At 49.4% G+C, this 25,273-nt stretch overlaps 9 protein-coding genes across 9 annotated transcripts; 4 read left to right on the top strand and 5 right to left on the bottom strand.

Annotated features, from left to right (window-relative positions):
• Positions 1 to 92: 92 nt before the first annotated feature.
• On the top strand, positions 93 to 1,130 carry KY384_008240 (uncharacterized protein; the record flags this gene model as incomplete). Its single annotated transcript, XM_044816729.1, has 1 exon — positions 93 to 1,130. One exon carries the CDS (start codon positions 93 to 95, stop codon positions 1,128 to 1,130), a length of 1,038 nt encoding a protein of 345 aa, XP_044666094.1.
• A 357-nt stretch (positions 1,131 to 1,487) lies between these two features.
• Positions 1,488 to 4,097, bottom strand: KY384_008239 (uncharacterized protein; the record flags this gene model as incomplete). Its single annotated transcript, XM_044816728.1, has 2 exons — positions 1,488 to 3,974; positions 4,074 to 4,097. 2 exons carry the CDS (start codon positions 4,095 to 4,097, stop codon positions 1,488 to 1,490), a joined length of 2,511 nt encoding a protein of 836 aa, XP_044666093.1.
• A 786-nt stretch (positions 4,098 to 4,883) lies between these two features.
• On the bottom strand, positions 4,884 to 5,942 carry KY384_008238 (uncharacterized protein; the record flags this gene model as incomplete). Its single annotated transcript, XM_044816727.1, has 2 exons — positions 4,884 to 4,928; positions 4,980 to 5,942. The coding sequence occupies 2 exons, from the start codon at positions 5,940 to 5,942 to the stop codon at positions 4,884 to 4,886; spliced, it is 1,008 nt and encodes a 335-aa protein (XP_044666092.1).
• Positions 5,943 to 6,585: 643 nt separating this feature from the next.
• On the bottom strand, positions 6,586 to 10,382 carry KY384_008237 (uncharacterized protein; the record flags this gene model as incomplete). The annotated part of the gene is made up of 9 exons (XM_044816726.1): positions 6,586 to 6,690; positions 6,733 to 6,740; positions 6,803 to 8,363; positions 8,491 to 8,557; positions 8,605 to 8,788; positions 8,844 to 9,467; positions 9,545 to 9,812; positions 9,866 to 10,012; positions 10,068 to 10,382. 9 exons carry the CDS (start codon positions 10,380 to 10,382, stop codon positions 6,586 to 6,588), a joined length of 3,279 nt encoding a protein of 1,092 aa, XP_044666091.1.
• A 1,467-nt stretch (positions 10,383 to 11,849) lies between these two features.
• On the top strand, positions 11,850 to 13,980 carry KY384_008236 (uncharacterized protein; the record flags this gene model as incomplete). Its single annotated transcript, XM_044816725.1, has 4 exons — positions 11,850 to 12,047; positions 12,101 to 12,226; positions 12,283 to 13,065; positions 13,198 to 13,980. The coding sequence occupies 4 exons, from the start codon at positions 11,850 to 11,852 to the stop codon at positions 13,978 to 13,980; spliced, it is 1,890 nt and encodes a 629-aa protein (XP_044666090.1).
• A 256-nt stretch (positions 13,981 to 14,236) lies between these two features.
• KY384_008235 (uncharacterized protein) lies at positions 14,237 to 15,873 on the bottom strand (the record flags this gene model as incomplete). Its single annotated transcript, XM_044816724.1, has 3 exons — positions 14,237 to 15,085; positions 15,139 to 15,491; positions 15,639 to 15,873. The coding sequence occupies 3 exons, from the start codon at positions 15,871 to 15,873 to the stop codon at positions 14,237 to 14,239; spliced, it is 1,437 nt and encodes a 478-aa protein (XP_044666089.1).
• A 2,436-nt stretch (positions 15,874 to 18,309) lies between these two features.
• Positions 18,310 to 19,251, bottom strand: KY384_008234 (uncharacterized protein; the record flags this gene model as incomplete). The annotated part of the gene is made up of 1 exon (XM_044816723.1): positions 18,310 to 19,251. The coding sequence occupies one exon, from the start codon at positions 19,249 to 19,251 to the stop codon at positions 18,310 to 18,312; it is 942 nt and encodes a 313-aa protein (XP_044666088.1).
• A 1,370-nt stretch (positions 19,252 to 20,621) lies between these two features.
• Positions 20,622 to 21,588, top strand: KY384_008233 (uncharacterized protein; the record flags this gene model as incomplete). Its single annotated transcript, XM_044816722.1, has 2 exons — positions 20,622 to 21,054; positions 21,221 to 21,588. 2 exons carry the CDS (start codon positions 20,622 to 20,624, stop codon positions 21,586 to 21,588), a joined length of 801 nt encoding a protein of 266 aa, XP_044666087.1.
• Positions 21,589 to 22,532: 944 nt separating this feature from the next.
• On the top strand, positions 22,533 to 25,026 carry KY384_008232 (uncharacterized protein; the record flags this gene model as incomplete). Its single annotated transcript, XM_044816721.1, has 6 exons — positions 22,533 to 22,586; positions 22,707 to 22,849; positions 22,999 to 23,083; positions 23,142 to 23,436; positions 23,481 to 24,856; positions 24,913 to 25,026. The coding sequence occupies 6 exons, from the start codon at positions 22,533 to 22,535 to the stop codon at positions 25,024 to 25,026; spliced, it is 2,067 nt and encodes a 688-aa protein (XP_044666086.1).
• Between the last annotated feature and the right edge of the window lie 247 nt (positions 25,027 to 25,273).

Raw genomic sequence — 25,273 nt, 5'->3', positions numbered from 1 at the left:
ATGAGTATGGTGAGCATCTTGTCATGCTTCGAGATGTCATCTCTTGATACATTTGTCCATCTTTCATTGCTTCAATCCCTTAGTGACTGCTAATGTCGGCTGTTGACACCTCGATCGACGAGCAAGACAGCAGACATGCAGACCACTACCTTCCCCCGTCTACACCAGATTTATCGACCAAGAAGCCTCAGCACAAGAATTACAAAGGCTTCGTTGCTGGCGTTTCCTCGGGCGTGGCAAAGCTGACCTTTGGCCACCCTTTTGACACCATCAAAGTCCGACTGCAAACTAGCGGGCAGTCCCAATTCAATGGGCCCCTGGACTGCCTCCTCCAAACAGTCAGAAACGAGGGCTTGAGAGGGCTCTACAAAGGTGCAACACCTCCCTTAATAGGATGGATGTTCATGGACTCTGTGATGCTCGGCTCCCTCACTTTCTACCGCCGCGTCCTTCTTGAGAACGTCTTCTCGAATCCACTTCTTCCACGCTTTGCAAGCATATCAAGTAAGAAAGGTGTGTCAGAGGAGCGTGAAAGTTACGCCAAACTTCCCACCATTGGGCACGCCATTGCGGGCGTCATGGCAGGAGCCACAGTCTCCTTCATCGCCGCGCCCGTTGAGCACATCAAAGCCCGATTGCAAGTCCAATACGCAGCAGACAAGAAGAACCGCCTATATAGCGGCCCCATCGACTGCCTTACCAAAATATATCGTGCACACGGTATCCGAGGTGTTTGCCACGGCCTCAGTGCAACCCTCGTATTCCGCTCGTTTTTCTTCTTTTGGTGGGGATCGTACGACATCTTCACCAGAATGCTCTCCAGTCATACAAACCTCTCGACGCCATCTGTAAATTTCTGGGCGGGCGGGCTTTCAGCGCAGGTATTTTGGCTGACTTCATACCCCTCCGATGTGGTGAAGCAGCGAATCATGACTGACCCTTTGGGGGGCGCATTGAATGATGGGGAGCGGCGCTTTCCAAAATGGAAGGACGCCGCAAAGGACATATGGCAGAAAAATGGGGTTAGAGGGTACTGGAGAGGGTTCTTGCCTTGCTTTTTGCGAGCATTCCCTGCAAATGCGGTGGCGCTGGTTGCATTTGAAGGCGCGATGAGGACTCTGCCGGAGTGAGCGCGGTGATACCCATTGACTGTTCGTAGAATATGATGTTTCACCAAACCCAATTGATAATCAAATCTCTCCTCAATGATCCAGAGAAATATGTGAGCGAACTCAGACCGCCCTTTGAATTTTTATGTTCGATTGAATAGTACGACCCTCAAGTTGTCGATGCGAAGAAATAAAGAATACATCAACGAGATGTTGAACAGAAACCTGCCTACAAGATAAAAGCTTCGGTGAGGATTGTCTGTGATAGCAATGTTTTATAGTAGAGGACATAGCCTCGTTCCTAATCATCTAGGCTCACAACGCACAGACAGGGTCTGCTATATTAACATGATCATCAACATCACTCATGCTCTCGTATCACGTGTCATTAGACGTCCCACTATAACGTCTACTACTCACCTCATCAAGAGCGACGCCGGTAGCAATTTCGGTAAGCACCAGATTCAGATGGTTTCTGATTTGCAGGTCTATACCCTTAGATTCTTTCAATTGCTTGACACTTTGTTCGACAAGAGGCCGTAGCTGGTGCCCGTAGCCAACTTTGTAAGTTTGGATAATCGCTTGCGAGAGAGTAGTCCAGCCAAGCAGGCCTCTCGCCTGCATGCCTGTCTTATGGTTGAGTAATTGATCAACCGTTTCCGACAGATCTATATTGGGGTGTTCAGGAAATTGTAGCTTCTCCAACATTGTGGCGAGCTCTACGCATAATGCGATATCGTTGGCGTCTGGAAATGGGACCTCCTTCACAAGAGAGTCTATCTGGGGCCCTTGCCTGGTAGTGAACCCTTTCTTAAAACAGGCAGCTGGTGAAAGCGTCTCTTTCAACTGTTTTAGGGCAGCATCACGATCAGCCTCAACAAGGACACTTTCTGCGGCCAGTGCCCTTGCTTTTGGAAGCGACCCAGAGGGCGCCGAGATGACGGCCAATTCCAGCTGGTACTGGGTGTCTTTAATCAGCTCCTCGTTGCGTTCTTGCTGTACGATTGACCGGAGTATTTCTGTGAGCAACGAGTTACTATACCAAGATGCCAGTGCATCCAAAGGACCACGCATAACGTTGTCCTCGGTCATGCTCTCGCCGCAGTCTCGTTGTGAGGTAGATGTATTCCAAGCCAAGTTATGGGCTCGCTGGACTATTGCATCGTCCAGGACATCTTCGCTAGCTAGCGGAAGGATAGCGCGCAAATGTTCCGTAAGAGGCTCGTTCCTGGTCTCCGCTTGACAATCCTCATCGAGCTTTTGCTGTAAAGCCTGGGCCCTACTCCATTGCCACTGAGCTAGCTTTCTTGCGGCGCAATGAAGAAGATCCGTAAGCCATTTCCACCTTGATGGCTGCCAGAAGAGGATTCTTATATGCAAAGCTTTTAACATTAGTCTTGCGGGTGATTTTGGTAGTGTACCGGAAGCCCATAAAGACAACACCAACCTACTCCTCGAGACTTCTGTGTCTCCGCCAGAGAGCTGTGCATCAATGCAAATGTCCCAAGCTCTGACCCTTGCGATTTCCTCTTCTTCACTACGACCTGTGGCCCAAGAATACATTTGCCAGCCAAGCAGCTGTCGGATAATGTACGCGGCAGTCTCAATATTCAGCGCGAGCATTTCTGGAAGAACATGGTGTCGAGGAACCCAGATGGTTTGCAATGCAGTGAGAAAAGCTCTTTGTCGGACTTCCAGTGGAGATGCTGGAGAAATTGCAGATACATCAGTTGATGTTGTGCTCGTCTTTCGTGACGGTGGCCTTGAAGTGAAGAGATAGATGAAAAGAAGTAGCCCGAGCACTGCAAATAGTAGAGCTGCCCTAAGGAAGACTTGGAGAAGGTTACAATCACCCGCCAGTCCAGATGACAGGTGGAACGGTGAGGATGTCACGCTCGAGAAATTTCGTGGAAGTCGAGCCATACGGTGGATTAATGGCAAACCAAACAAGCCTCTCATGTTAGAATGATCCTTTCTGCTGCCATTAAGCCCATTTACTAGCGTTAGTCCAGCTATGGACCCAACCACCAAGCGACGAATATTCCTTCCGCCTTTGGATTGACTAAGATTGTTTTCAGCGCTGTCTCTTTCATTCTCATTATTATTTTGGCCCTCGTTAGGCGAATAAGGCTTGAGCTCGCCTCGCCATAGTCTTCTCCATTCCTCAGGCACCTTGATTAGCCCTTGAACGGGTTCGGACAGCGCCGCAACCTTCAAACCCACATCTTGCCCGGTAGAAACATCTTCGCCTCTCGATAGTGGCGTCTCGCTCATTGCAGCTACCTCTTGATGGGAGGTGCTCTTTGCATCTCTGCCTTTCATCTGTAGCTGTAAAGCTGTATTTTCTTGTTGCAAGTACTTGTTCTGCCTTTCGAGCTGATCAATATATGATATTGCCTCAGTCAAAACAATTGCTTTGTTGTGTTTGGGAATAGGTGGAGACTCGTCAGGCCATGCTTTCGCCCGGCTGTTATCTCTGAGGTTCGGAAGTCGGATCTCTAATTCGGCGATTCTTTGATTCAGGTTGTTCCGGTATCGTTTCTCGACAAGGCTATGACTTTTGTTTTGGGCAGTTGCCTTCTCCATGCTTTGCCTCTTGGGACTCGTAGAAACTTCACAGCTCCCTATAGATGACTTGCGTTTCCTCGAGCGATCGCTTTCCACGCCTGAGTGGGCCGAGCATGAATGGTGGTTTTTGTCATTAGGCGATTTGAGGGCCAAGTTTTGTTTCTCTTGAGGCCCGATTTCGGACACTTGGTCCCAATCCATCCACTCTTCCCATTCTTCCGACGAGCGCTCGATCAATCGAACGTTGGCCATGTACGCTTCATGAAGCTTATTCAAGCCTTTGTTTAATTCGAAGCTCTGAATGAGGCGTAGAATGTAAGTCTCATGACAACGAGCTATGATGCACTTCTGGGCCAATTCATCTCATGTCGGCCAATGCTGGCAATCTTCTCCGACATCAAAGCCATTGATCTCCCACATTGTGGCACAACAGAGACCCATTTACTCGGAAGGTGAAGGCAATAGGAGCCTAGTCCTATCGTCCCGAAGCGTTCGGAAAAGCTACTGCCGGAGTTGCCTGACCGTCCGCAGTAGTCAGGTAGAAGTGAAGGGTTTGAAATGACTAAACTAGGGCCCGCGAAAGATGCCCCCCACCAGTGGCCTTCAATTCTTAATATAGATTTCAAAGTCTCCGTCGTTCACGTGCATACTATCACATTGTATATGTCACATTTCGGTGGCTGAGATTCGGGGAGATAGAATATATGTTACTTGCTGTCAATTCATTCGGACGCTAGCTATATCTTCAATACATGAACGCGCTCGTCGCCCGGACCAGTGTTAGATATAGTAACCTAGTAGACATTCAACTGTCTAGACTTTTGGCCTAGTGGTTTTTAACAACCAGGCGGAGAGATATGGCATCAAGTCTATTCTATAGCCTTCCCAACGCCTAACAACGCAATTGATCTCAGTGGAGCCAGCCGTCTCCACCCTTGCAGCATTTTGTGCTGATTTCCTGCAAGTGCATGATCATGAAACATTGAATGAAGGTACCGCTGCTTTGGGGAAGGGCCCATGTCAAACAGTGCCATCTGCTCTAGCATCACCATCACTCGTGTTAAAACTGTCCGTCCTCTAGGCTGAAGACATATCGACAACGACAGCTTTTGGTCATAAATGTAAAATGTACTGAAAGAACCAATCCGTACGAATGGCCTCAAGCAGGACTCACGGCAGGACTGATATTTGGACTCAAGGCAGGACTCAAGCTTCCCGACCTTGCCTCCGGATGCTGCCGCCTTTCATTCTCTATCTGGACCAGTCTCTCGACATGCTCTCTCGTGAGTGCTGCACTCAAACGGGGGGTCGAGACCCAGCCGTCAAGTAATCGCCTGACGCTTCTAGCTGCAGTGGCGTCATGGCTTCACTGGGACTTTCTTGAGGCACGAGGCGGGGTGACTTCGGCGAGTTGACAGCTCGTGAGAAACTTGCCACGACGCTGCGCTGATATTGTTGGAGTTTCTGCTGTGCATCCGAGCCAGTACTCACAGGACGGGTACTCCGCGACGCTGAAGTAATGTTCCGAGCAGTGCGAGGTGGGACTGGAGCATTATGCCCGGTAAGTGGGAAATTGGCAGGGTGAAACTCGGGCAGGCCAGCTAGATTAAGATGTTGATGCGGAGCACCGGGCTCTTGCTGTCGCTTGGTGGGAGTCCTAGGAATTGGTCTTGTAGGGGACAACGGTGACGCGTGGCGATCAATTGACGAGCGGACAGCATTGGGACGAGAGCGAGGATCCATTGTAGAAATCTCGAAGCTATGGGGCTTCGCTGGTGACGTCGATTTTTCACTCGAATCCTGACTGCTAGAGGATGAGGAATATTTGACTTTGTGAGCCAGGAAAGCAGCTGAATCAGTCGCTTTGAATTCTCGTGGTCGACCACTCAGTGGCGTCACAGGCCTGCCCAATGTATCCTTGCGCTGGGGGATCACAATGGGGGCAGTGGGAGGGCTTGCAGGACTTGTAAGAATTTTGGGCGGAGCTTCGTGAGAATGTTGGTTTAAAGGTGCCTGGACTGGCCCTAGACTGATTTCTAAGTGGGGTCGTGCTGAGCTGGATGCTGATGTGCTTGTAACGGCGCGTCGGCGTTGCAGGGTTTCCGCGGAACGTCTTGCTGCAATGCCGGCTTGATGCCGTACATTTGTCTGACGCGCATCAGGGTATGATGTCGCCGTGACTTTCTCATTGTGCGAAAGGGTTTTTTTTGTGGGATTGGGTTTTTGATCGCCTGAGACGGAGGGTATAGAGTTGTTCGGAGGCATATGTAAAGTGACGACTAGCCGGAGCCACAGCCGCGCTGGCCGAGAAACGATGGAACGATTAGATTGAAAGGCGACTGGTCATAGGTCGAACACCGTCAGACTGACCTCGAATCCCTGCCGTTGCGGATGTACCAACTCTTCGAGGTCTAGGCGACTGGCTTAGCACAGCTTACGAATGTGGGGGAGGGACGGTAGTGATCACGCTGACTTGGAGTGGAAAACCGATCAAATCACTTCATCCGCCGTGAAAGTTTCTGGTGAAAGACCCTTGAGTGCTTGTCTTAGATGACGTACACGTCCTGGCTGTGCTGTCGGGGCAATTTTGCTGGATGAAGATGTTCCTGAACTTCTTAGAGGAAGGTACGACTGGAGATTAGGCATTTCGCTGAATTATGAGTGCCGAAAACTGGGCCCACCCTTGTGCTGCACAAGTTTATGAAAGTTTCCTGTCGCGCTTACCTACGGCTTGGCTGGCATGGCAATTTTGGGCGTTGCAGGACACGCAATCACACACACCACGTGGAAACATTCTGGGGCAGGAGTGATATGACTGAGGCGTGCCAACAAGCAGTCATTAGGAGAGAAACATCAAAGGACCGCCCTCGAGAAGCGTCGCTATTCAAAATTAATAGGTTAGATTAGATTACATACTCTGCTGTTCCATCCTCTGCTGAACAAGTCGATCCATTCCATGGTCGCGCTGAATCATTACAGTTTCCGTCCGGCTCCGGGTATCTTTCTCCACGTCCTACAACTTCTTCAGCGGTGGCAGATCACCATCCCAATGTACTTTCATTGCTGTGGCTGGCGTTAGCAAATACATTTGTGGAAGGTAGAAGCGAGGAGGGTGGAAGGCTTACTTGTTGGGAAAGGCCAGTAACTTCCGTGGTCTGATCTCATGTAGACATAGAATCCTCCAGGTCGAGGAATCTTCTTCAGTTCCCCAACCGGACCAGGGGCCCTCCTCAGATTATCAAGCTTGCCGACGACCCTGAGCATGGCAGTCAAGCCTGTCCTACTTGCCTCTCCGCCAAGACAGGCGTGTGGACCCAATCCGTAATGGATATAGTTCTCTATCGGGCGATCAAGCTTGACGGTATCTGGATCAGGGAAAAATTCGGCCTCGCGGTTTGCACTGACAAAGCTGCAAAAGACTTTGTCACCTTTCTTGACCTTGACTTGCCGGCCATTGTCATCGAGAGTCGTATCTTCTGTGGCAAGTCGATACGCTCCGAAAGTGCCATTGAGCCGAATGCCTTCCATGGCGTAGTGTAAAAGCTTCTTGTCTGCTTCCGGGCCTGGCGTTTTGGCCGTCTTATTGATATCAGGCAGGTGCTGTTTCCCTTTGTCGGAAAGATAATAATCGATCAATTGCGTAAATACTTGGGCTTGGTTCGCCACCATAGCACCGGCCGTTGGCAGAATTTGGGACCACGTGATTTCGCTGACGCCCAGTCCGCTCTCCAGCAGCTTGCGCACCATGTGTACACCATAATCTTTAAGCGGAGTATGGTCCTGATGAAGGCTGTCGACAATGCCTGAGATAAATCCAGTGGCATTGACCATCTTGACATTTGCTTCAATCAGCTTCCCCAGCTGTTGGACCACAGACCTTGTGCCCATCCGGAGAGGAAACGACTTTGCCGGGTCAAGATCAAAGAAGAGACAAGTGAAGAGCACTCCTAGGACCATATACAGCTCTTGCTCGGAGTAAACTCCGTGCGGATGATCTTCCGTTTTCAATGGCAGAGAGAAAACATTGGCTGCAAAATGTACGTGCGCCAAGTTGCCAACATCTCGGGTGATGTCAACCTGGTTGATACCAGCGATCTTACAACTTTTCTCTTTCAGCAGTTTCAAAGTGATGTACTCGTAGAAATCTTTGATTTGCTGCTGCCATTGGTCCCTGTAAAGGCACTCTCCCATTAATTTGCGCTGTTTGGCATGGAAGGCAGTGTCACCGCTAAGCATGAAATCACCGCCTTGCTTTCCCATGAGAAAGATGAACGGCTCAGTCCATACAACATTGAACTGCTGAGCGTGCTCCAGTATGTGCTTGGCGGCTTTGTAGGATGTGAAGTTGACTCGCTCGGGCATACGACGTGGCCGATCATAATTGTAGTTTTCTTCGCGCCCAAGACTTTTCATGATTTTCCGATTCTCGTCAGGCACGGTCATCGGGTAGTGCGCATAGATCGAGTTTTGTTTGAAGTGGTTCGGGAATGCTCGAATGCATAGCTTGTAGAAAACGCAGCCTTCCTGTACCGCAAGGTCATATTGAACCTCGCTGTAACCCCAATTCGTCAGATTTCTTGCGTTGTAATCGATGGTGTAGAATCGATCGCCGCGCACAAGGGTAACGGCATCTGAGAGAATTGCTCTTGAAATAGTAAAATTCGGTGTGATGCCCGCTCCGGGAACCTGATGGAACAGTCAGAATCGTTCACAAAAGATTGGAATGGTCAGGTGTCAAGCTTGTAGGCATGTGCTCTTCACATACGAGGAAATGTTGCTACATGGTTGAGGTAGTAGCAAAGGAAGGACTCACCATGGGGACTTTGGCACTCTCGGACACCATACCAGGATACATTTCCACCCAGTCTGGATGTTCATACCTACTTCTCGTCAGTATAATGCCCTTTTGTCTTAGTAGGTATCTCACAGATTTCTCAATTGGTCTGACACCTCTACTTCGGAGCAAATATCCTCAAAGGTCTCATGCGGTTTCAATCCGAAAAATTTGCGAAACTCGTTCAATGATCCAAGATTCCAGGCGCGTGATTGTTGCATGCCGAGAATAGTGATAGCCTTCAGGCATTTTGGAATATTGTTTGGTCCAAATGTGCCTAGTGCGGCTTAGAATATCGTCACAAAGACGGAAGGTTTTGTGCAGCAGCTCACCAGAAACGTCTTCCACGGACGAGACAAATATTTCCACCAATTCATCGTCTGGAAGCTTACCGTCTGGACCTCTTTTCAAGCCAGCAAAATCCCGCTTGAATGGGTCTTTGTCAAGGCTTTGCTCCCACTTGCCAAGTCCCATCATGAGCTCCTGCAGCGTGACATCCTCCGCTTTCTTCCCGAAAAGCTTTCGGTAGAGCTCCTCGGTCCATTGCTCATCTCGCTGACTGATGCATGAATGCCACCGGTAAGCCAAATTGAACTCTGCAGACACTTGATTACCGACACCAGCTTGTGTACCATCCTTGCCAAAGATCCGTCCCATCTCCGCCCGAGGATCAAGCGTCCATGTTGTATCGGTTCTGTTAAGGTTTACAATGGTTCTGAGATAGTCCAGAAGCGTGATGTTAATGTAAAGGCCGCAAACGATGAGCCGTCCGGTCTGAAAGAGGTCATTATCATACTTCGCCCACGACTTTTCTCGTTTCTCCGCCGACAAGCCTTCATTGGGTTTAGTAAATCGACCGCCTTCATTGATCAATGCAAGCTGCTCCACAACATAGTTATGGAAGCGATTCAGCATGATCAACATGACGCCACAACCAGGGGGAAACCCAGCAATCTCTGTTCAGAGAAGCAATCCGGCTTCAGTCTGCCATCTTTAAACGTCCGAATCTGATCTTGATCTTCCTGCGTGTCACCGTAAAGTGTGGAAAGATCGAGGTACGAAGATGTCTTGGAGTTATTGAAATCATGATGATCTGTCTGGAAGAGATCATGGATGATCAAAGAAGCCCAGTAGAAAAACACGCTAGAGACTCTATTGGGATGAGGCTTGAAAGTGTTTCGCGCCATCACGCTGTCAAAGATGAGGCCTGGGTCCGGCAGAGCACCAGGGAATATGGTGTTTGGCATTACAGACCGGGCGTAGGGAGTATTTGCAGCGCCTAGATGCGGGTACATAACGTTCTGCACGAGGGTCAGTGAGGGAAAGGGTGGAAGATACAAATATAAGAGCTCACGTTGTATGATCCGTCTCCTGACCTATATTGGAACTTGTCCCCGAGATAGCTCAGAGGCGGGTGCTGCAGCGAGTTCCAAAGTTCGTCAATGAAGGCGTTGGTAAGGTCTTTCCTGGTCTTTGAGAGGGTGGGCAAGCTTGCGACCAGCTGGGATTCGTCAGCCAATTATTCTTCTCGCCCCAAACATGGTCGAAATACATACTTGGATTGTCCGCTCCATAATGTACGTTTTGTCGTCCTGAAGCTCGCCGGTCGCCTTACTCTTCATGACATCCATCAAAGTCTTTGCATCCTTGAAACCCAGCCTCTTGAGGTCTCCCATCAGGCCGGTGGGCTCAGCGTGGTCCAAATAAGCTCCGTCTCCAGATTGATTGGGCAATGGGCGCTGGGCAGCATGTATCAATTGGGCGAATTGGTGAAAGGAGCTCTCGACATTCTGTCTGCTGGCCGTGTTGTCGGCCGATTCTGCCTTCTTTGACGACTTCAGGGGCGCAAAGGATGACATGCGCTTCTCCATTGTGGGCTTCTCCACTCCATTGGTTGCAGACTTGGTGTTTCCATTCGCTGAACCCTCAGCTTCCTCCTTCTTACTCCTACCCAAGCCTACCTTGGTAGAGAATCTTCGAAGCATTTCTGCGAAGCTTCACGCGCGTTGCAGTACAGAGTAAACAAATGCAGGAGCAGGAAGGTGAAAGAAAAGGGAAAGTACCGAAGCAAAGCACACGAGCGATGGAGGGGCAACAGGACCGTTGCAATCAATTCTCCTACCAATGGGATTCATACAATTACTCAAGCTCGGAATTTAGATTCAGCAGCTTTCCAGATAGGCTCACTGGCTCAGAGCTTCGGGAGTTCAATGTCCCCTCACAGACGAGGTTCACGGTTCAGGCTCTAGAACGAGCATCTCCAATGTGGCGCCCGTCCCCACCGCTGACCCATGGTCGCGCGTATCATGCCGGGTAACGATCTACACAGCTGGACTGATTGGTAAATGGAGAAAAGTGAATCTGCAATTCCGAGCTGGGGGCTGCAGATAGTCGACCGAACATCTCCGTTGGTGAAGCGTAGCGCCAGCACCACCAGGGCTAGTCGCTTGCTCCGCTAAAAGGTAGATTCAAGTGGGGCGATCGAACGTGTCGGTCGCGGCTTCGTGCAACATGGAGTGATCGACCGTGGCTTTCCGGCACTCTGAACGGAGGTCAATAAGGTCCAGAGGTGTCCTTCTTGTCTCCTGAAGGCGGGCTGCAGCACCGTTGAAGCTCCGCAGGCGTGCTGCGAGGATCGTTGAGGGTGCATGTAAGTGTCAGGCTAAAGTAGCGGGTAGGATAAGGATACGGAAGGGAAAGGTTAATCTATTGGACCTTATCGAGCTAGTCCGCCTCGGGGCACGACTGTTCCCCAAGCCCGCCCTCAATCCCTCATATTATTAATTTATCATGCTGTCTCACCCAGTCAGAAGAACCGGACTAATGAAGTCCGGCGAATGGACTACAGCCGCTTCATCTGACCGTCTCCTTTCGATAGCCGAGCAGGTGGAGCTTCTGCACTAGCCAGCGATTACGCTCGAAAGGACCTCTCCCTTGCCTGCAAAAATGCAGCAAGCCGGGCTCAAGAATGACTGCAGTTTTGACCAATTGGCACAGTTCACTGCAATGGATCTGTGCCAGAATGAGCTATTTGTTCTACAATGGTATACTTCAGCCAAGGATGCTAGCCTCGAGACCTGCAACAACCGATGATCCCTTACCTCAAGCTATCTTCAGAACGGTCAAGATGCAGCTAATGACAGGTACTCGCCACACGCCTCTCCTCATGCTTTCCGATCAGCCGAGTCCAATTGCCGCTCCAACTCCTGTGAGACTGAGCTCCGTGTAGAGCCACACGAATTCAGCTTCGTGATCAACTGGACATCCACGGTCACTTGGAATCTTTGTCCACCTCCTCCATCTCAGGCTCGGCTTCGGACCCGAATTACTCTGCGAGCATGGAGGTACCACGGAACTCGAATCTGCGTCGCTCGTCAAATACACAGGAGAGAGCTCCCTTCGTTCGGAGACGCAAGCGCATCATCCTCTGCTTCGATGGCACGGGCAACAAATTCCAAGGCACGGACACTGATAGCAATATCCTGAAGATATACCGCATGCTTGACCGCAATAATGGCGATAAACATTACTATCAGGTCAGCTAGAAGAATGGCTTGATGCCTCAGTCAGACGGGCTGATCAGTAGCAGCCCGGAATTGGCACTTATGTGAACACCAAGTCTCTATCACATACCAGCACAATGGCAAGATTCCACTCGTGGTACATGAAGGCGAAAGATTCAGCTGTTGGGACATCGTTTGATGACCATGTGATGGTATCTTTCCAAAACTCTGGTCTCCTAAACAACCAAAGACGCTGACATTCTTTGAGGGTGCATACAAATTCCTCATGTCCTGCTACGATGACGATGATATATATTTCTTTGGCTTCAGTCGAGGAGCATATGTTGCAAGATTTTTGGCAGAGATGTTAGACCATGTTGGTCTCCTGAGCCGAGGCAACGAGGAGATGGCACGATTCGCTTGGAAATCCTTTTCGCAATGGCAGGAACGTGATGAGAGCACAGATGAAGAGAAGGCCAAAAAGAAAGAGATGCTTAGGTTTCTGAAAGCTTTTCGGGTCACATTCGGTCGTCCTGTCAGGCGCATCCGTTTCCTCGGTCTATTTGACACGGTCAACAGCGTGCCCCGATTTGAAAATGCGTGGATGCAGCGCAGTAAGTTTCCATATACAGCCAGGAGTTCTGCGAAAGTTATACGACACGCTGTCAGCATTGATGAGAGGAGAGCGAAATTTCGGCAAGATCTCATCTCAGAAGTTAAGGGCCCCTCAAAGCGCGATGTACACCAACACCATTTCCGGCACGCACGAAAGCCAATGCCCACGGATACACATCGCAACGTGACCACAAACGGCTTGAAACCAAACACAGAGCCATCAGATCGCTTCAGACGACGATCGAATGCTCGAGGCACAAGCGGGGGCAGATCCACAAGCCCAGCGCAGAGACTGCAAGGAGAACGTGGGCGACAAGATACCCTTAGCCCAGAGACTAGTTCTCTCCGATCAACAGCCTCAAGCTACCTTCCCGATGAGCTTCAGGACTTTGATGATGAATTGGAGATTGATGAATCAGCTCAAGCCGATATCGAAGTACGTTAAATTTCAGGTTTCATAGTTCCATCTCACAACCCAGTACAAGCCTTGGGAGCAGTCTTGCGAGTTAGCTCTTTTGCTCAGAATGCCGTGTTCGGATGACCGAGAACGAAGCTGACCTGGCTGCAGGAACTATGGTTTCCTGGTTGTCATGCAGACCTGGGCGGTGGATGGCCCGCAGGAAAAGAAGAAGAGTCACCGCTTAGCCATGTACCATTGGTTTGGATGGTGCGCGAAGCGCAACGCGCTGGGCTAGAATTTGATGCCGAGCAAATGGTTGAATTGAAATGCTGCGATGACACCTTCAACAGCGAGGAGCTCTCGGAGGAACGTCAAGGACCAGCTCCACCAGACATTACAGTTACGAGATCAGACAGCGACATGAATATCTTCAGCAGCCCGAAATCTGAGAAAGAGCAATTCGGCTGGGCTCCAGGCATGGCCCCGGAACCGCCCAAAAAGTCGGTGTTCCACCATACTCTCGAGGTATCTGCCACCAAAGGCACGCTCCACGATTGCCTTGTATTCAACAACGGTCTCACGCATGCTTCTGTCATCAGCTGGAAAATCATGGAGTATCTCCCCTTCCGACGCATGGATTTACAAGTGGACGGAAGCTGGAAAGCTATCTCATTCCCATTACCCATGGGGGAGGTAAGGGATATCCCAGAGGACGCTTGGATCCATCATTCAGCTATTCAGCGGATGAAGGCTGATCCGAATTACCGGCCCGGCAATCTCATCGTGGGAGGCGGCGGTCGAGGCATGCGGAGGGCACCAGAGGAGCTGGGGATCGGACAGTGGGATTTGTTGAAGAGTGATAATGATCCAGTAGGGATGGTATATGTCCGAAAGGGCGAAAGCTTGAACCACAAGGTCGACAAGGCGGCGGAGAGTGCTGAAAAGGGGTAGAGCCGTTAGTATCTGATTTGCCTCCAGATAGACTTGTACAAATCATTGGCCTGACAGCGGCTTGGATCATCATCTGCATGCCATTCACTACGCACGTCTTCATTGTTTTATTGATGCAATAGGAAGGAGAGAAAGAACGACTATCAAGTCGTTGATGTAAGAAATGAAGCATTTATATACAATTGTCAAAAACCCTCTCCAGAGAGGTTCAAGATGCAAATTTTGTACAAGACAGGCTCACCCAAAAGATCGCCCGTCACGTCGACCTGCCATGATGCTTGAGATGGTGTCTCAAATGCTCCCGCCTCTTCAATCCCAGATTGGCTCCCTGCTTAGCATAAACACTTAACGCGCTATTCCCTCCGCACGTCTCCATCGAATTCTTGCAACGCATATTGCATTGACCGTCATCTAGCTTCTTGCTCTGCTTCAATGCGTTGCCGCAGAAGCATTGCCCACCGTATTCCGTGCCTGAGATGCTGAAACCGGCGCCGACGCAGTGAGTGGCGCAGTCAGTGGAAGTCGCGCCTGTTCCCCAGGTTCCTAGTGCTCGCACATTACGGTCGGGCACGAGGTCGGAATAGCAGCCTTGATAAGTCCAGGTATCGCCGTTTGTAATGGAGACTGAGGCAGGATTGCCACCACCGCTCGTGCTTGAGGAGCCTCCTTTAGTGTTCCCCTCGGTGTTCCCCTGAGTGCTTCCTTGAGTGCCTTCCGTAGGTTCTGTATGGGTGGACTGTTGTGGTACTTCTGGTGTAGATGAGACAGGCGTCGGCATGGACGTGGTCTGCGAAATTTGAGGCTGGGCTTTGTTGCCACCTGGGTTGGATGAGGCTCCACCTACACAGCCATTCCCTGACTGAGGGGTAGCATCACCGGGCCCAGCCTGCTCAGGATTGCACCCAGGCAGGGAAGCGAATGGGCCTACGACATCCTCCGTCTTCGACTGTGCGATTTTGCATTTGGCTTTTGTGTCATCATCGACTAACTCGAAGCACTCTCCTGCACCCCCTCCGCTCTCCCCTACGTAGCACTTGGTCTTTCCTGATGAGTCAACGGACATTGCGTCTGCAAGACTTCCTGTTCCGTCTTCCCAGCCATTGATCTGTGCCCACCGTTAGAGGTTTCGCCCGAAAATAACATGATGACATGACTTACAAAATCGGCGTGCATACCGCTGCCAATTGGATCGCCCGGAGCCAGAACCCAGGGCCTCTCCGCCTTCTTCACGTCCTTGAATTGTTCGATGTTGAAATGGAATTCCATAAATAGCTGTGGCAAGACAATAGGATGTGTGGAGGGACAGTTCCCACCTTGCGGACTATCTCCGTCGCCATACGTAACGTGCTTGTTAGGATCTGCAGCATCAAACTCATCCGAACCATCGTAACAGAAAGGAAACCAAATTTCGGCCGAGAAGCCCGGCCATGCGTATGGTTTGCCACAAGAAGTCACGCCCTCAGGGAAACTGACCCTCTGCTTTGGGTCCGGGCCACTAGGAGGGCCGTGACCTTTATGAAATCGGAGTCAGCAATCCTTCTTTAGACGGGGAGAAGAGACCAAGAGACCTGTCTCTCGTAATATTACTCCAAAGACTATTTTTGACTCCGGACATTATGCTTGCATTATGAAAATTGCTCTCTGAAACAATCACTTACACCACCATTGAATAGACTTGGTTGCTTTGTTGGTGGCCAAATCATCATGCCGCAGAAATGGATTGCCAGCCATGATCTTTTGACTATGGTTGAACATCGTTCGAGCCTGACCATTTACGGGGTCAAAGTGATAGTATACAGTCAACGATGACGGCACCTTCGTATATTGGTTATCGGCGCCATGGTGATATAGAGCCGGATACCAGTAGTTGCTGTGATCTTTCTTTGGACCCATGGTATTGCAACTCGAGGCAACTGCGGTCTCATAGTCCCAACTTGCCGCAAATCCGTTCCCTCCCTGAATGTCGTGCGTGTGCGCGCTCGGTGTCTGGCCCGGGAATATTATCTGTAAGAAGACGACTCTATAAGCTTGGGACAAGACGCAAGAGAGTGACTTGTTATACAGGATCGAGTCTTTCCGAGACAAGCGGAGCATCGTTCGAGCCAACGACAAAGTAAGGTCCATGGAGATCATAGGCAAGCGTATAGTTGGAAGCCGCAAGCAGGACAATTATGGTCACAACCGTCGCCTTCTGGGCCAATGTATGCATTCTGCCGTTCTCAAATTCTTGCAAACGCGTTCAAATGTTTTCAACAAGCAACGACTGGTCAAGGTAGGTATGTGATGTGTTGGATATAAGAAATACAAGATCAAAGAGTGACTGGAAGGGATCCTACGATCCAGGAGAGTCACAGACTCGAAGAAACAAACAAATGAATGTAATGCTGACTTCAGCAGCAACAGCAGAAGGACGGACAGCAGAAAAGGCAATATCGCGGCGGAGGTGGCATTTTGAAGAGATAGAAGATTGAACAAGGATGGCTTTTCAAACAAGGCGTCAAAGTGCTCCTCATGGGGCCCAATCGGAAGCAGGCCATCCTGAGCAAAACGGACCTTTTGGACGGCCTCGATTTCCTCTTGTCTGGCAGCATTCAACCCCTCAACCCCTCAACCCCTGACGAGGGGAGATGGCCGAGATATGAGATGTGGCAGATTAATTAAGGCGTAGAAAGGCTAACAACATGAAGCAGTGGACAGGCCTCTTGGGCGGCTCAGGGGCCTGGATGCTTATGCTCCGAGATGAGAGCCTCATAGATGAACGGTGTGATTGTTGGTAAAACAATCTCCACCTTACTTGCGTTTCAAACAATGTCCTAGAGGAGGGGTTGTAAGCCAGGGAGGGCCAGGCGGTTATGTGATCCGTAATCCTCGCTTTCAATATTGCTGGAATCGAGCCAACGTAGCAATGATCCCTGTCAGTAGTCGATTGTCCCGTCATGCTATGGTCTGATCTGAAAGCCCAGAAGACAAGAATAATAATACTTTAGACATTAGTAGGTCCGCACCGCAGTCTGGAAAGGGAGGGATGAGATAGATTCAGGAGAGAAGATAGAGGCGGCGAGAATCCCTGACTACTGACTAGGCCTTTTAGCTTCCGCTGCGAACCACCAGGCCGGCCGCCCAAGCCGCCGTGACCCCAGCCCTGCAATTTCAATATTTTCTTATTATTTCCAGACTATCATTCAAACATAAGGTGCATACTACTGAAAGCTTTCGTATACTTAAACTCCGTTGTGCACAGAGGGTTTCTAATAAATCACTCTTTCGCCAGCGGTTTATGCCAAAGACTCACTCGTCTCTGTACTCCATTCCATCGTAGACAAGAACACCATTTATCTGCGTTGTTGATGACGAAGCCTGGGTGACTTGTATAATCTGGCATCGTGACTAAGATGACGCGTATCTGGAGAAGTGGGAATCCCAGGTGCGGTACTTGGTAAGAGTACGGAACACTTATTGTCTAGCTAACCATCATAAAGTCCGCGTGTCAGTCTGAAGTGAAAATCTTTGTCCTTTTCTCCCCAAGCTGATTGGCTAGCCATCATCGACACGTCGAGAGAGCAACAAGAGGTGTTGCAGTCCGCTTGTTCCAATGTCCTGCTTTCTTTGTATAAGGAAAACAAGCCCTTCTCTTATTGTAAAGCTACAATGTGTACGGTCCTTGTGGATTCATATTGCGTCTCTGCTCAATAGATTATCCTACTTACACGTCAAGACGACATTATCCCCAATAGTCATACAACAGCGAGCTTGGAGACCTCTCTCATTGGAGAGTTCATTGTCCAGTTGCTTAACACCATTTGATTGCCCATCTTCAGTCCTTGCTACTTGACAATCGGCCCTCATATAACAGAGACAACCCCTAAGTTCAACCTTCCGAATATAAGAAAACCAAAACATGGACAGCATACCTTCTACTACCTCATCTGGAAGTCTTCTTCGGCGGTCACCACGTTTTGACGACCATCGCATAGATGTCGTGTATAAGGACCTCGGATTGGCAATCAAATCAAACAAAGATGATCAGAAACGACAATTGTCGTCAGAAATTCACGGGGAGAAGTCTCAAGGCTAATTAGCTCGGCGTGGAACGTGTCTCGCAAAACACTTTGTTTTCAAGCCCCAACAAGACGTTCTCTACAAGTAAGACTTCGTCCCAGCAAGCTGTGGGACAACTCTAGTTTGACGATAGGTAGGAGAAAGCTCTTTAGAATCTATGCCTTTTCGAGCAAGTTATGGCTTGTCGATAACATGTCCGGAATATTAGTGTAGCCATTCATTCTAATTGGATCGAATTCTTATCCTCCCCAAAAAACATCACCTCAATCGTCATATCGTCCCTGTATTTGTGAAATTCAGCTTCAGACTGTGCTTAAGGGATAAATCAATGTTGGCAGAGACGAACCTCATCCTCCTTGTCCACGGCGGTGACGAGGAGATCAAGCCCGTCAACAAATCCAGATCACCTCCTCCTAAGGCATGCCTTGCCAAATGTGTCGCCGCATTATCATCTACATTGACCATATCTTTCTCCGAGAGAATTTTTGGCTTTGTGAACTCCCTGTCCACGCTTGGTTTTACCGTTTTTGAGAGGTCACTTGGCGCCCACCTGTCTGGGATTTCAATCTTCCCTGAAGGGGTTGCTTCCTTCAGCAGATCATGCGTATCACGCCAGTTTCCTACAAGTTTCACTGCTTGTTCACTACTTAAATTATCCCACATCCCGTCGCTGGCCATTATTAGGAAATCGCCTCGCTCTGGGAAGATTTCTGTAGTTGTAATCACGGGCTCAGCAGTAAGATATGGAGGGGAAATCAAAGGTACCCGAGGTTCTGGACCGAAGAAGCGCTTCTGAGCAATTTCCTGTGTCTTTTGTGACCATTTCCAACGGGCGTCACCAAAGGCACGCGTAACTGCAAGGCCAAGTAGACGCCCATTCTTAAGCATATCGGGTTCGTCAGGATGATCAGCTTGTAGTCGCTTGGCTTCTGCCTCATTGTGGCCAGTCTGATCATGAGAAAGTAGTATGGCTTCCCATATCCCTTCAGCGTTCTTTCGACCAAGGACAGCACGAGAGTCACCAACGCAAGCAACCTTTAGAGAACGCGTCTCTTCAATATAGTAGGCAACAAGGGCACAGGACCCGGAATAGGCAGCCTCCAGCATGGCGTTAGCATCGGCTAGTAAAGTTGGCTGATCGATTGCCCTAGCAGCCAACGACATGATATCGTGATCCAATTGTAAGAAACTTTGCGTTATTACTCGATCCATCTTTGCAGAGTCGTTCTCGTCACTCGACAGCCGATGATATAAATATGGCAACAAGTATGTATGGAGCGCTTGTGCTGTTGCAGTACCCCTTTGCCAGTCAATATCTACTGTCAACTGATTTAGGTTAAAGCGATCTTTGCTTACGCATGTCCGTCGAAGATTCCTACAAATTGATCCCTAAACCCGGATCTGCCTCTCGTTATCGTCGCAGATATTGAGTAGTCTTCACAAGGGATGTTCGCAGGCAAATTAAAATGGTCTAATCTAACTACGGTGTCTGGAAGTGTTGAGAAGTCAGCGTCATTGACGATATAAATCTTGGACCATTGGTGGCTTTCCTCGACTGGCCTTGAATGGTTTGACCACAGTGAAAGTAAATGGACAGTATATTCAGAGCTTTCACATAGCCGGGCTGTGTCTAGTAGGTGAATAGCAACGCAAGCGCGGACTGACCGTGAAGACTTCCGGTGCACCCTATTGGGCTCATCTTGGCCACTATCTGTACAGCCATTCCTGCTCGCCTAAGAACGCATCCAGGTTTCTTCAAGCGGCCATAATTATCCACATTTTAAAGGACGAAGCATAGACGAACAGAACTTTCTTGCTTATGAGAGAAACAAGAGAACCCACTTACTGCTAGGTAACCAGGAGTTTGACGCTTCTTTGAGCATGTATTCTACCAGATCTAGGTTACATGAGGGATGACAGGGCTCATATTTATCTTGTACACCGGACGGGAAGGGCCCCTCTAGTAAAACTGGTGCCTTGAACCAATTGTAGTAGCAAAAGCCCAGGATGTTGGATGAAATGATGAGAGACCCCCAGACACGATACCGAGTGGTCGTCTTAGGCCGCTTGAAATGAGAATTAAATGTAGAAGACAATCTCAAATGCCCTTTTTGGATATGATAATAGGTTTTCGCGGATTGTCCCTTGAATCTCCTTCCTCTACATAGCAGTCCAAAATGCTGTCGCAGCATTATCGACCTGAGTAGACAACCCTATCTTTTGCTATTATTGAAAGAGAAAGATAATGCAGTACTAGGATAGCTCAATTTAGATTTTTTGGTGCCCCTTTTGCTTTGCGCCTGGGTTTGCGCTAATTCGCCAGAGCGGGCCCCCGTAGCTATACCCTTGAATACCCTAGAGCTAACTTACCTAGGCCATAAACGCCAAGCATCGTCACTTGCCAGCCTTTCATTGTTACTCTGGTGCCTTGTGCAGAGAGAGAATGGAGATCATTCTCGCTCGTACAGGCGTTACGCCAGTCATACCTATCAGCATTCAGCTCGACTCTCGTTATGTATGGATAAAGTCGCAGCCATAGTGTTACCCCCGTTCACCCTCCCTATAATTCCCGTTATTACTCCATGGCCTCTTCAACCCGCTCACCATCGCCCAGAACGCTGCCGCGCACCCGCAGTGTTCAGATCCGTGAACAACCTGACATAACATCCAGTGCCTCCCACCGTGCTGAGAGCAATGATGTCAGTGGTAATCACGAGTCATCCGCCGACGAAATCACCCCTATAATCACACACCCTCGCGGAGGGAGCAAGCGCTATGATGGCAGTGGCGGCCCGGCTCCGCAGAGCCCCAGTCGAAGTAGTACCTCTAGCATGCGGAAGCGACGCAAGAGAGGTCAGGAGCCTAATGATGAAGGGAATGAGGGCTGCTCCGATACCGGAGTAGAGCGCAAAGGGGCACATAGGTTGACGGCATGGATAAGAGATACAGCTGAGAAATATGGCAGCATTGAATTGGAGAACAAAGGGAGTACTGCGAGGGATCATTTGGCTCTCGGTTCGTTCCTCTCAACTCCCCCAGTCCAGTCGACCGAGCTTGCTCAGCAAAATACACATAACCAACGCGCTCGTTCCCCCTTCTTACTCATTACTCGCATCTCCATCACATCAACCACCTAGTATGTGCCGACTCAAAGCTTTGCTGACAGCCTGGGGGGAAATAGAACGGACTTTCCTCGCCTGGCTCCGCACCTCCCTTGCTTTCGCTTCAATCGGCATTGCCATTACCCAGCTCTTCCGCCTCAACACGACCATTGAGCGTCGCGAGGGGCGCCAGCCTAGTGATACGGCTGGAGGATACCACCTTCGGCAAGTAGGAAAGCCATTGGGAGCCACATTTTTGGGCATTGCGATTGTGGTTCTTTTAGTCGGCGGAAGAAGATACTTTGAGAGTCAATATTGGATTATGCGAGGCAAATTTCCTGCTAGCAGAGGAAGCGTCTTCCTCATCACCTTTGTCGCAGCGGCATTGATCGTTACAAGTCTGGTCGTCGTTTGTGTAGTCGACCCGAGTGTGTTCGAGAAGAGATGAGTGGGAATGGGAATGTGTTTGTCGAGTTGAGGAAAGAAGTATTTGGATCTCCCTCAGACACAAGAAATCAGAAGGGGAATATAGATACGAATCAAGGTGGTCGACTGTCCAATCAGCGCGCGGTGTTGCTTTTGGGGGTACGACAGAGCAGACAGACTCACGGAGCGCTTCATACCACCCAGGAACCTGGTACGTGCTTACTGGTACCATCAGAGAAGAAAGGAGATTCATATATGGCCAAAGGGCCAACAGTCTCGCAGAGATACGACTTTAGAGCGTATATCTACTTGAATTAAGGGACTAAGTTAGATGGAACAAAATGGCAAATTGCCATATCAAATTCGACGACGAGGCTCTTGAATGTTTATCGCTTGAATAAGGGGAAAGTTGGGTCGCCATATTGCAAAGTCGTTCATCAAAGGAGCATTGAGGAAGCAAGGCGTCTTAGGGAGTTGGGACAGAAATGAATAACTACATCCCCGAAGCATTCTCCATTGGAAATTGGTCTTTTTACAAGTCAGGTCTACACTTTCTAAGAAACCTACCTTGCGGTCTCAATACTATTCTCCAATTTATATTTACTTTGTCTCCTCCTTCGCATTCTATCATTGGCAGCCATATTGGTTTTATTCACTTTACAAGGCACCAATACCTCCTTCATAACTCGATTGCGATCCCGTAAGATCAAGTGCTCCTGAGATTCATTCATCTTGGGCAAAAAGATGCAGCATAGCTCTGCACACGAATGGCATGGATCCTAACTTAAGCCGTTCGGTAGCTGGCGGCCTTGTTGGCTCTACAAGCGCCCCACCAACCAATTGACGTATTTTATCCGCCAAAATTTCATCCCACCTTCTCTTCGTTCGCCTACAACTTTCACCAATCTTCCTTTGATCTGGATCAAAGTGGACAGTTGAATCATCCAGTTGACCACGAACGCAACCATGGGATACACTAAGGATGATGAGCTTGCCATCAACACCATCCGACTCCTCGCGGTATGTCTCCCGGGTTCCAGAAACAGACGCACGAAACGAACATTATCATTGCTTCAACAGCTCTCAACTACGTCGTATATAATTTGCGAATAGCAAGCTGAACTTTTTTCGATTTGCTAGGTCGATGCTACCTTCACAGCAAATTCCGGTCATCCCGGAGCCCCCATGGGCCTTGCCCCGGCGGCACATGTTATGTTCAACAAATTCATGAGCTTTAATCCAAGCAATCCCCATTGGCTGAACCGAGATCGATTCGTCCTGTCGTAAGTCAACCGGCACTCTCAGATTTCGGCAACCAAAGCTTCCCCCCACCAAACCCAGTAAAGTGTTCAGGGTGGAAATGCTCTAAGAGGGACATTTACTTTCAATGACGGAGAGCGATCAACTGCTAACCGGTGCTCACTTCTAACAGGAATGGACACGGATGTATGCTACAGTATGCTTTACTGCATCTTTTCGGCTACAAGGTCTCAATAGATGACCTCAAAGCTTTCCGAGTATGACAAGCAAGCTCCCTTCGGAACGAGAGAAAAAAACTGATCGAAGCCCAAATAGCAAGTCGATAGCATTACTCCTGGACATCCCGAGATTCTCGATACACCCGGTATCGAGGTCACGACAGGTCCATTAGGCCAAGGTTTTGCGAGTGCTGTAGGCCTTGCGATTGCACAATCACACACTGCAGCAGTCTTCAACAAACCGGGCTTTGATCTTATCAACAATCACACATATACCTTCTTCGGAGATGGATGTGCCATGGAAGGCATTGCAAGTGAGGCAGCCAGTCTAGCAGGCCACTTGCAGCTAGGCAACTTGATCATGATTTATGATGATAATCACATTTCCATTGGTGAGTTTAGCAAGAATTCAAGCGAGCGGGCTAATCATGCGTAGATGGCGATACTATATGCGCTTTCACCGAAGATGTTCTCAAGCGATTCGAAGCTTATGGCTGGCACACTCAATGGGTGAAAGAAGGAGATACAGACTTGGAAAGCATTGAAAAAGCAATACAAGCTGCAAAGGATGTGACCGACAAGCCATCTGTCATCAAGTTGACCACAACCATCGGTTTTGGCTCTCTCCTCCAGGGTACTGGTGGTGTTCATGGCAATGCTCTGAAAGAGGATGACTGCAAGCAAGTCAAAAAGAAATTTGGCTTCAACCCTGACGAGTCATTCGTTGTGCCCCAGAAGGTGTATGACCAATATCACAAACATGCAGATGAGGGCGCAGCTAAAGAGGCCGAATGGAATAAGCTGTTTGAGAAGTATACAGATGAGCACAAGGACCTAGGCTCTGAGCTCAAGCGACGGTTGACAGGGGAGCTTGCGGAGGGCTGGCAGAAGAAGCTACCCACATACAAGCCAGGGGACAAGGATGTAGCGTCTCGAAAATTGTCCGAGGCCGTTTTGGAAGCCATTCATGAAGTCGTACCGGAGCTTCTCTCAGGCTCCGCAGATTTGACCGGATCCAACAACACCAGGTGGAAGAATGCAGTCGATTTCCAGCCTGATACCCTCAAAAGTGGAGGCAAATCAATTGGGGACAGAGCGGGTCGCTATGTTCGATATGGTGTCCGAGAACACGCGATGGCTGGCGTAATGAACGGTCTTTCTGCATATGGTACCGTTATCCCGTCCGGTGGAACGTTCCTCAACTTCGTTTCTTACGCCGCTGGATCCGTCCGGCTGTCGTCTCTGTCCCACCATCGTGTCATTTACGTCGCAACACACGATTCTATTGGTCTCGGAGAGGATGGACCAACGCATCAACCTATCGAAACTCTTGCCCATTTCCGTGCTCTTCCCAACATGATGGTCTGGCGCCCGGCCGATGGCAACGAGACCAGTGCAGCCTATTACGTTGCTTTGACCTCGAAATCCACACCGAGTATCTTTGCCTTGACCCGGCAAAATCTGCCACAATTGGAGAATTCAACCATCGAGAACGCCATCAAAGGTGGCTACGTCTCAGTTGAAGCCGAAAATGCCGACATCACACTTGTCAGCACAGGCTCCGAGGTCTGCATCTGTATTGAAGCAATCAAAGTCCTCAAGGAAAAGAACCTCACCGCCCGTGTAGTATCAATACCTTGCTTCGAGGTCTTCGACGCACAGTCCAAAGATTACCGACTCAAATGCCTGCCGGACGGCATCCCGTCAATGAGTGTGGAGGCCATGTCCACATTAGGCTGGGAAAGATACTCCCATGAGCAATTCGGCCTCAATCGCTTCGGTGCAAGCGGTCCATACAAGGACGTTTACAAGGTACACTTGCACTCAACTAGGCTTCGAGTAGACCGCCTGCTGACAATTCCCTGCAGAAATTCGAGTTCACACCTGACGGCATCGCCAAGCGTGCTGTGCAGACCGTGGACTTCTACAAGGGCGTCAAGCCACGCTCACCCATCAACCGCGCGTTTCAACAGCTCATCTAGGATGCCTACGTGTACGGTATCTGCAAATGGCTTGTTAAGTAAATGATGTTTTTCCTCGGATGAGACGCCAAATTTGTCATCATATATTCCTTGCGCTTATAGATATCAAGAAATGAAAACGTACCACGCATCCTCCCCTGTGTCCTCGTTGGGGCAATCCATATTCCTTTACACCTTATCAGGTTTAGCCCCTAGTAAATCTCGTTCGAATAGATTGTGCAACTTGTATCAAGTACTATTAAATGTG

The sequence above is a fragment of the Bacidia gigantensis genome (genome assembly GCF_019456465.1).
Source record: "Bacidia gigantensis strain McMullin 20006 chromosome Unknown contig_295, whole genome shotgun sequence".
Taxonomy (NCBI): domain Eukaryota; kingdom Fungi; phylum Ascomycota; class Lecanoromycetes; order Lecanorales; family Ramalinaceae; genus Bacidia; species Bacidia gigantensis.
This window is presented reverse-complemented; position numbering and strand designations above follow the sequence as displayed.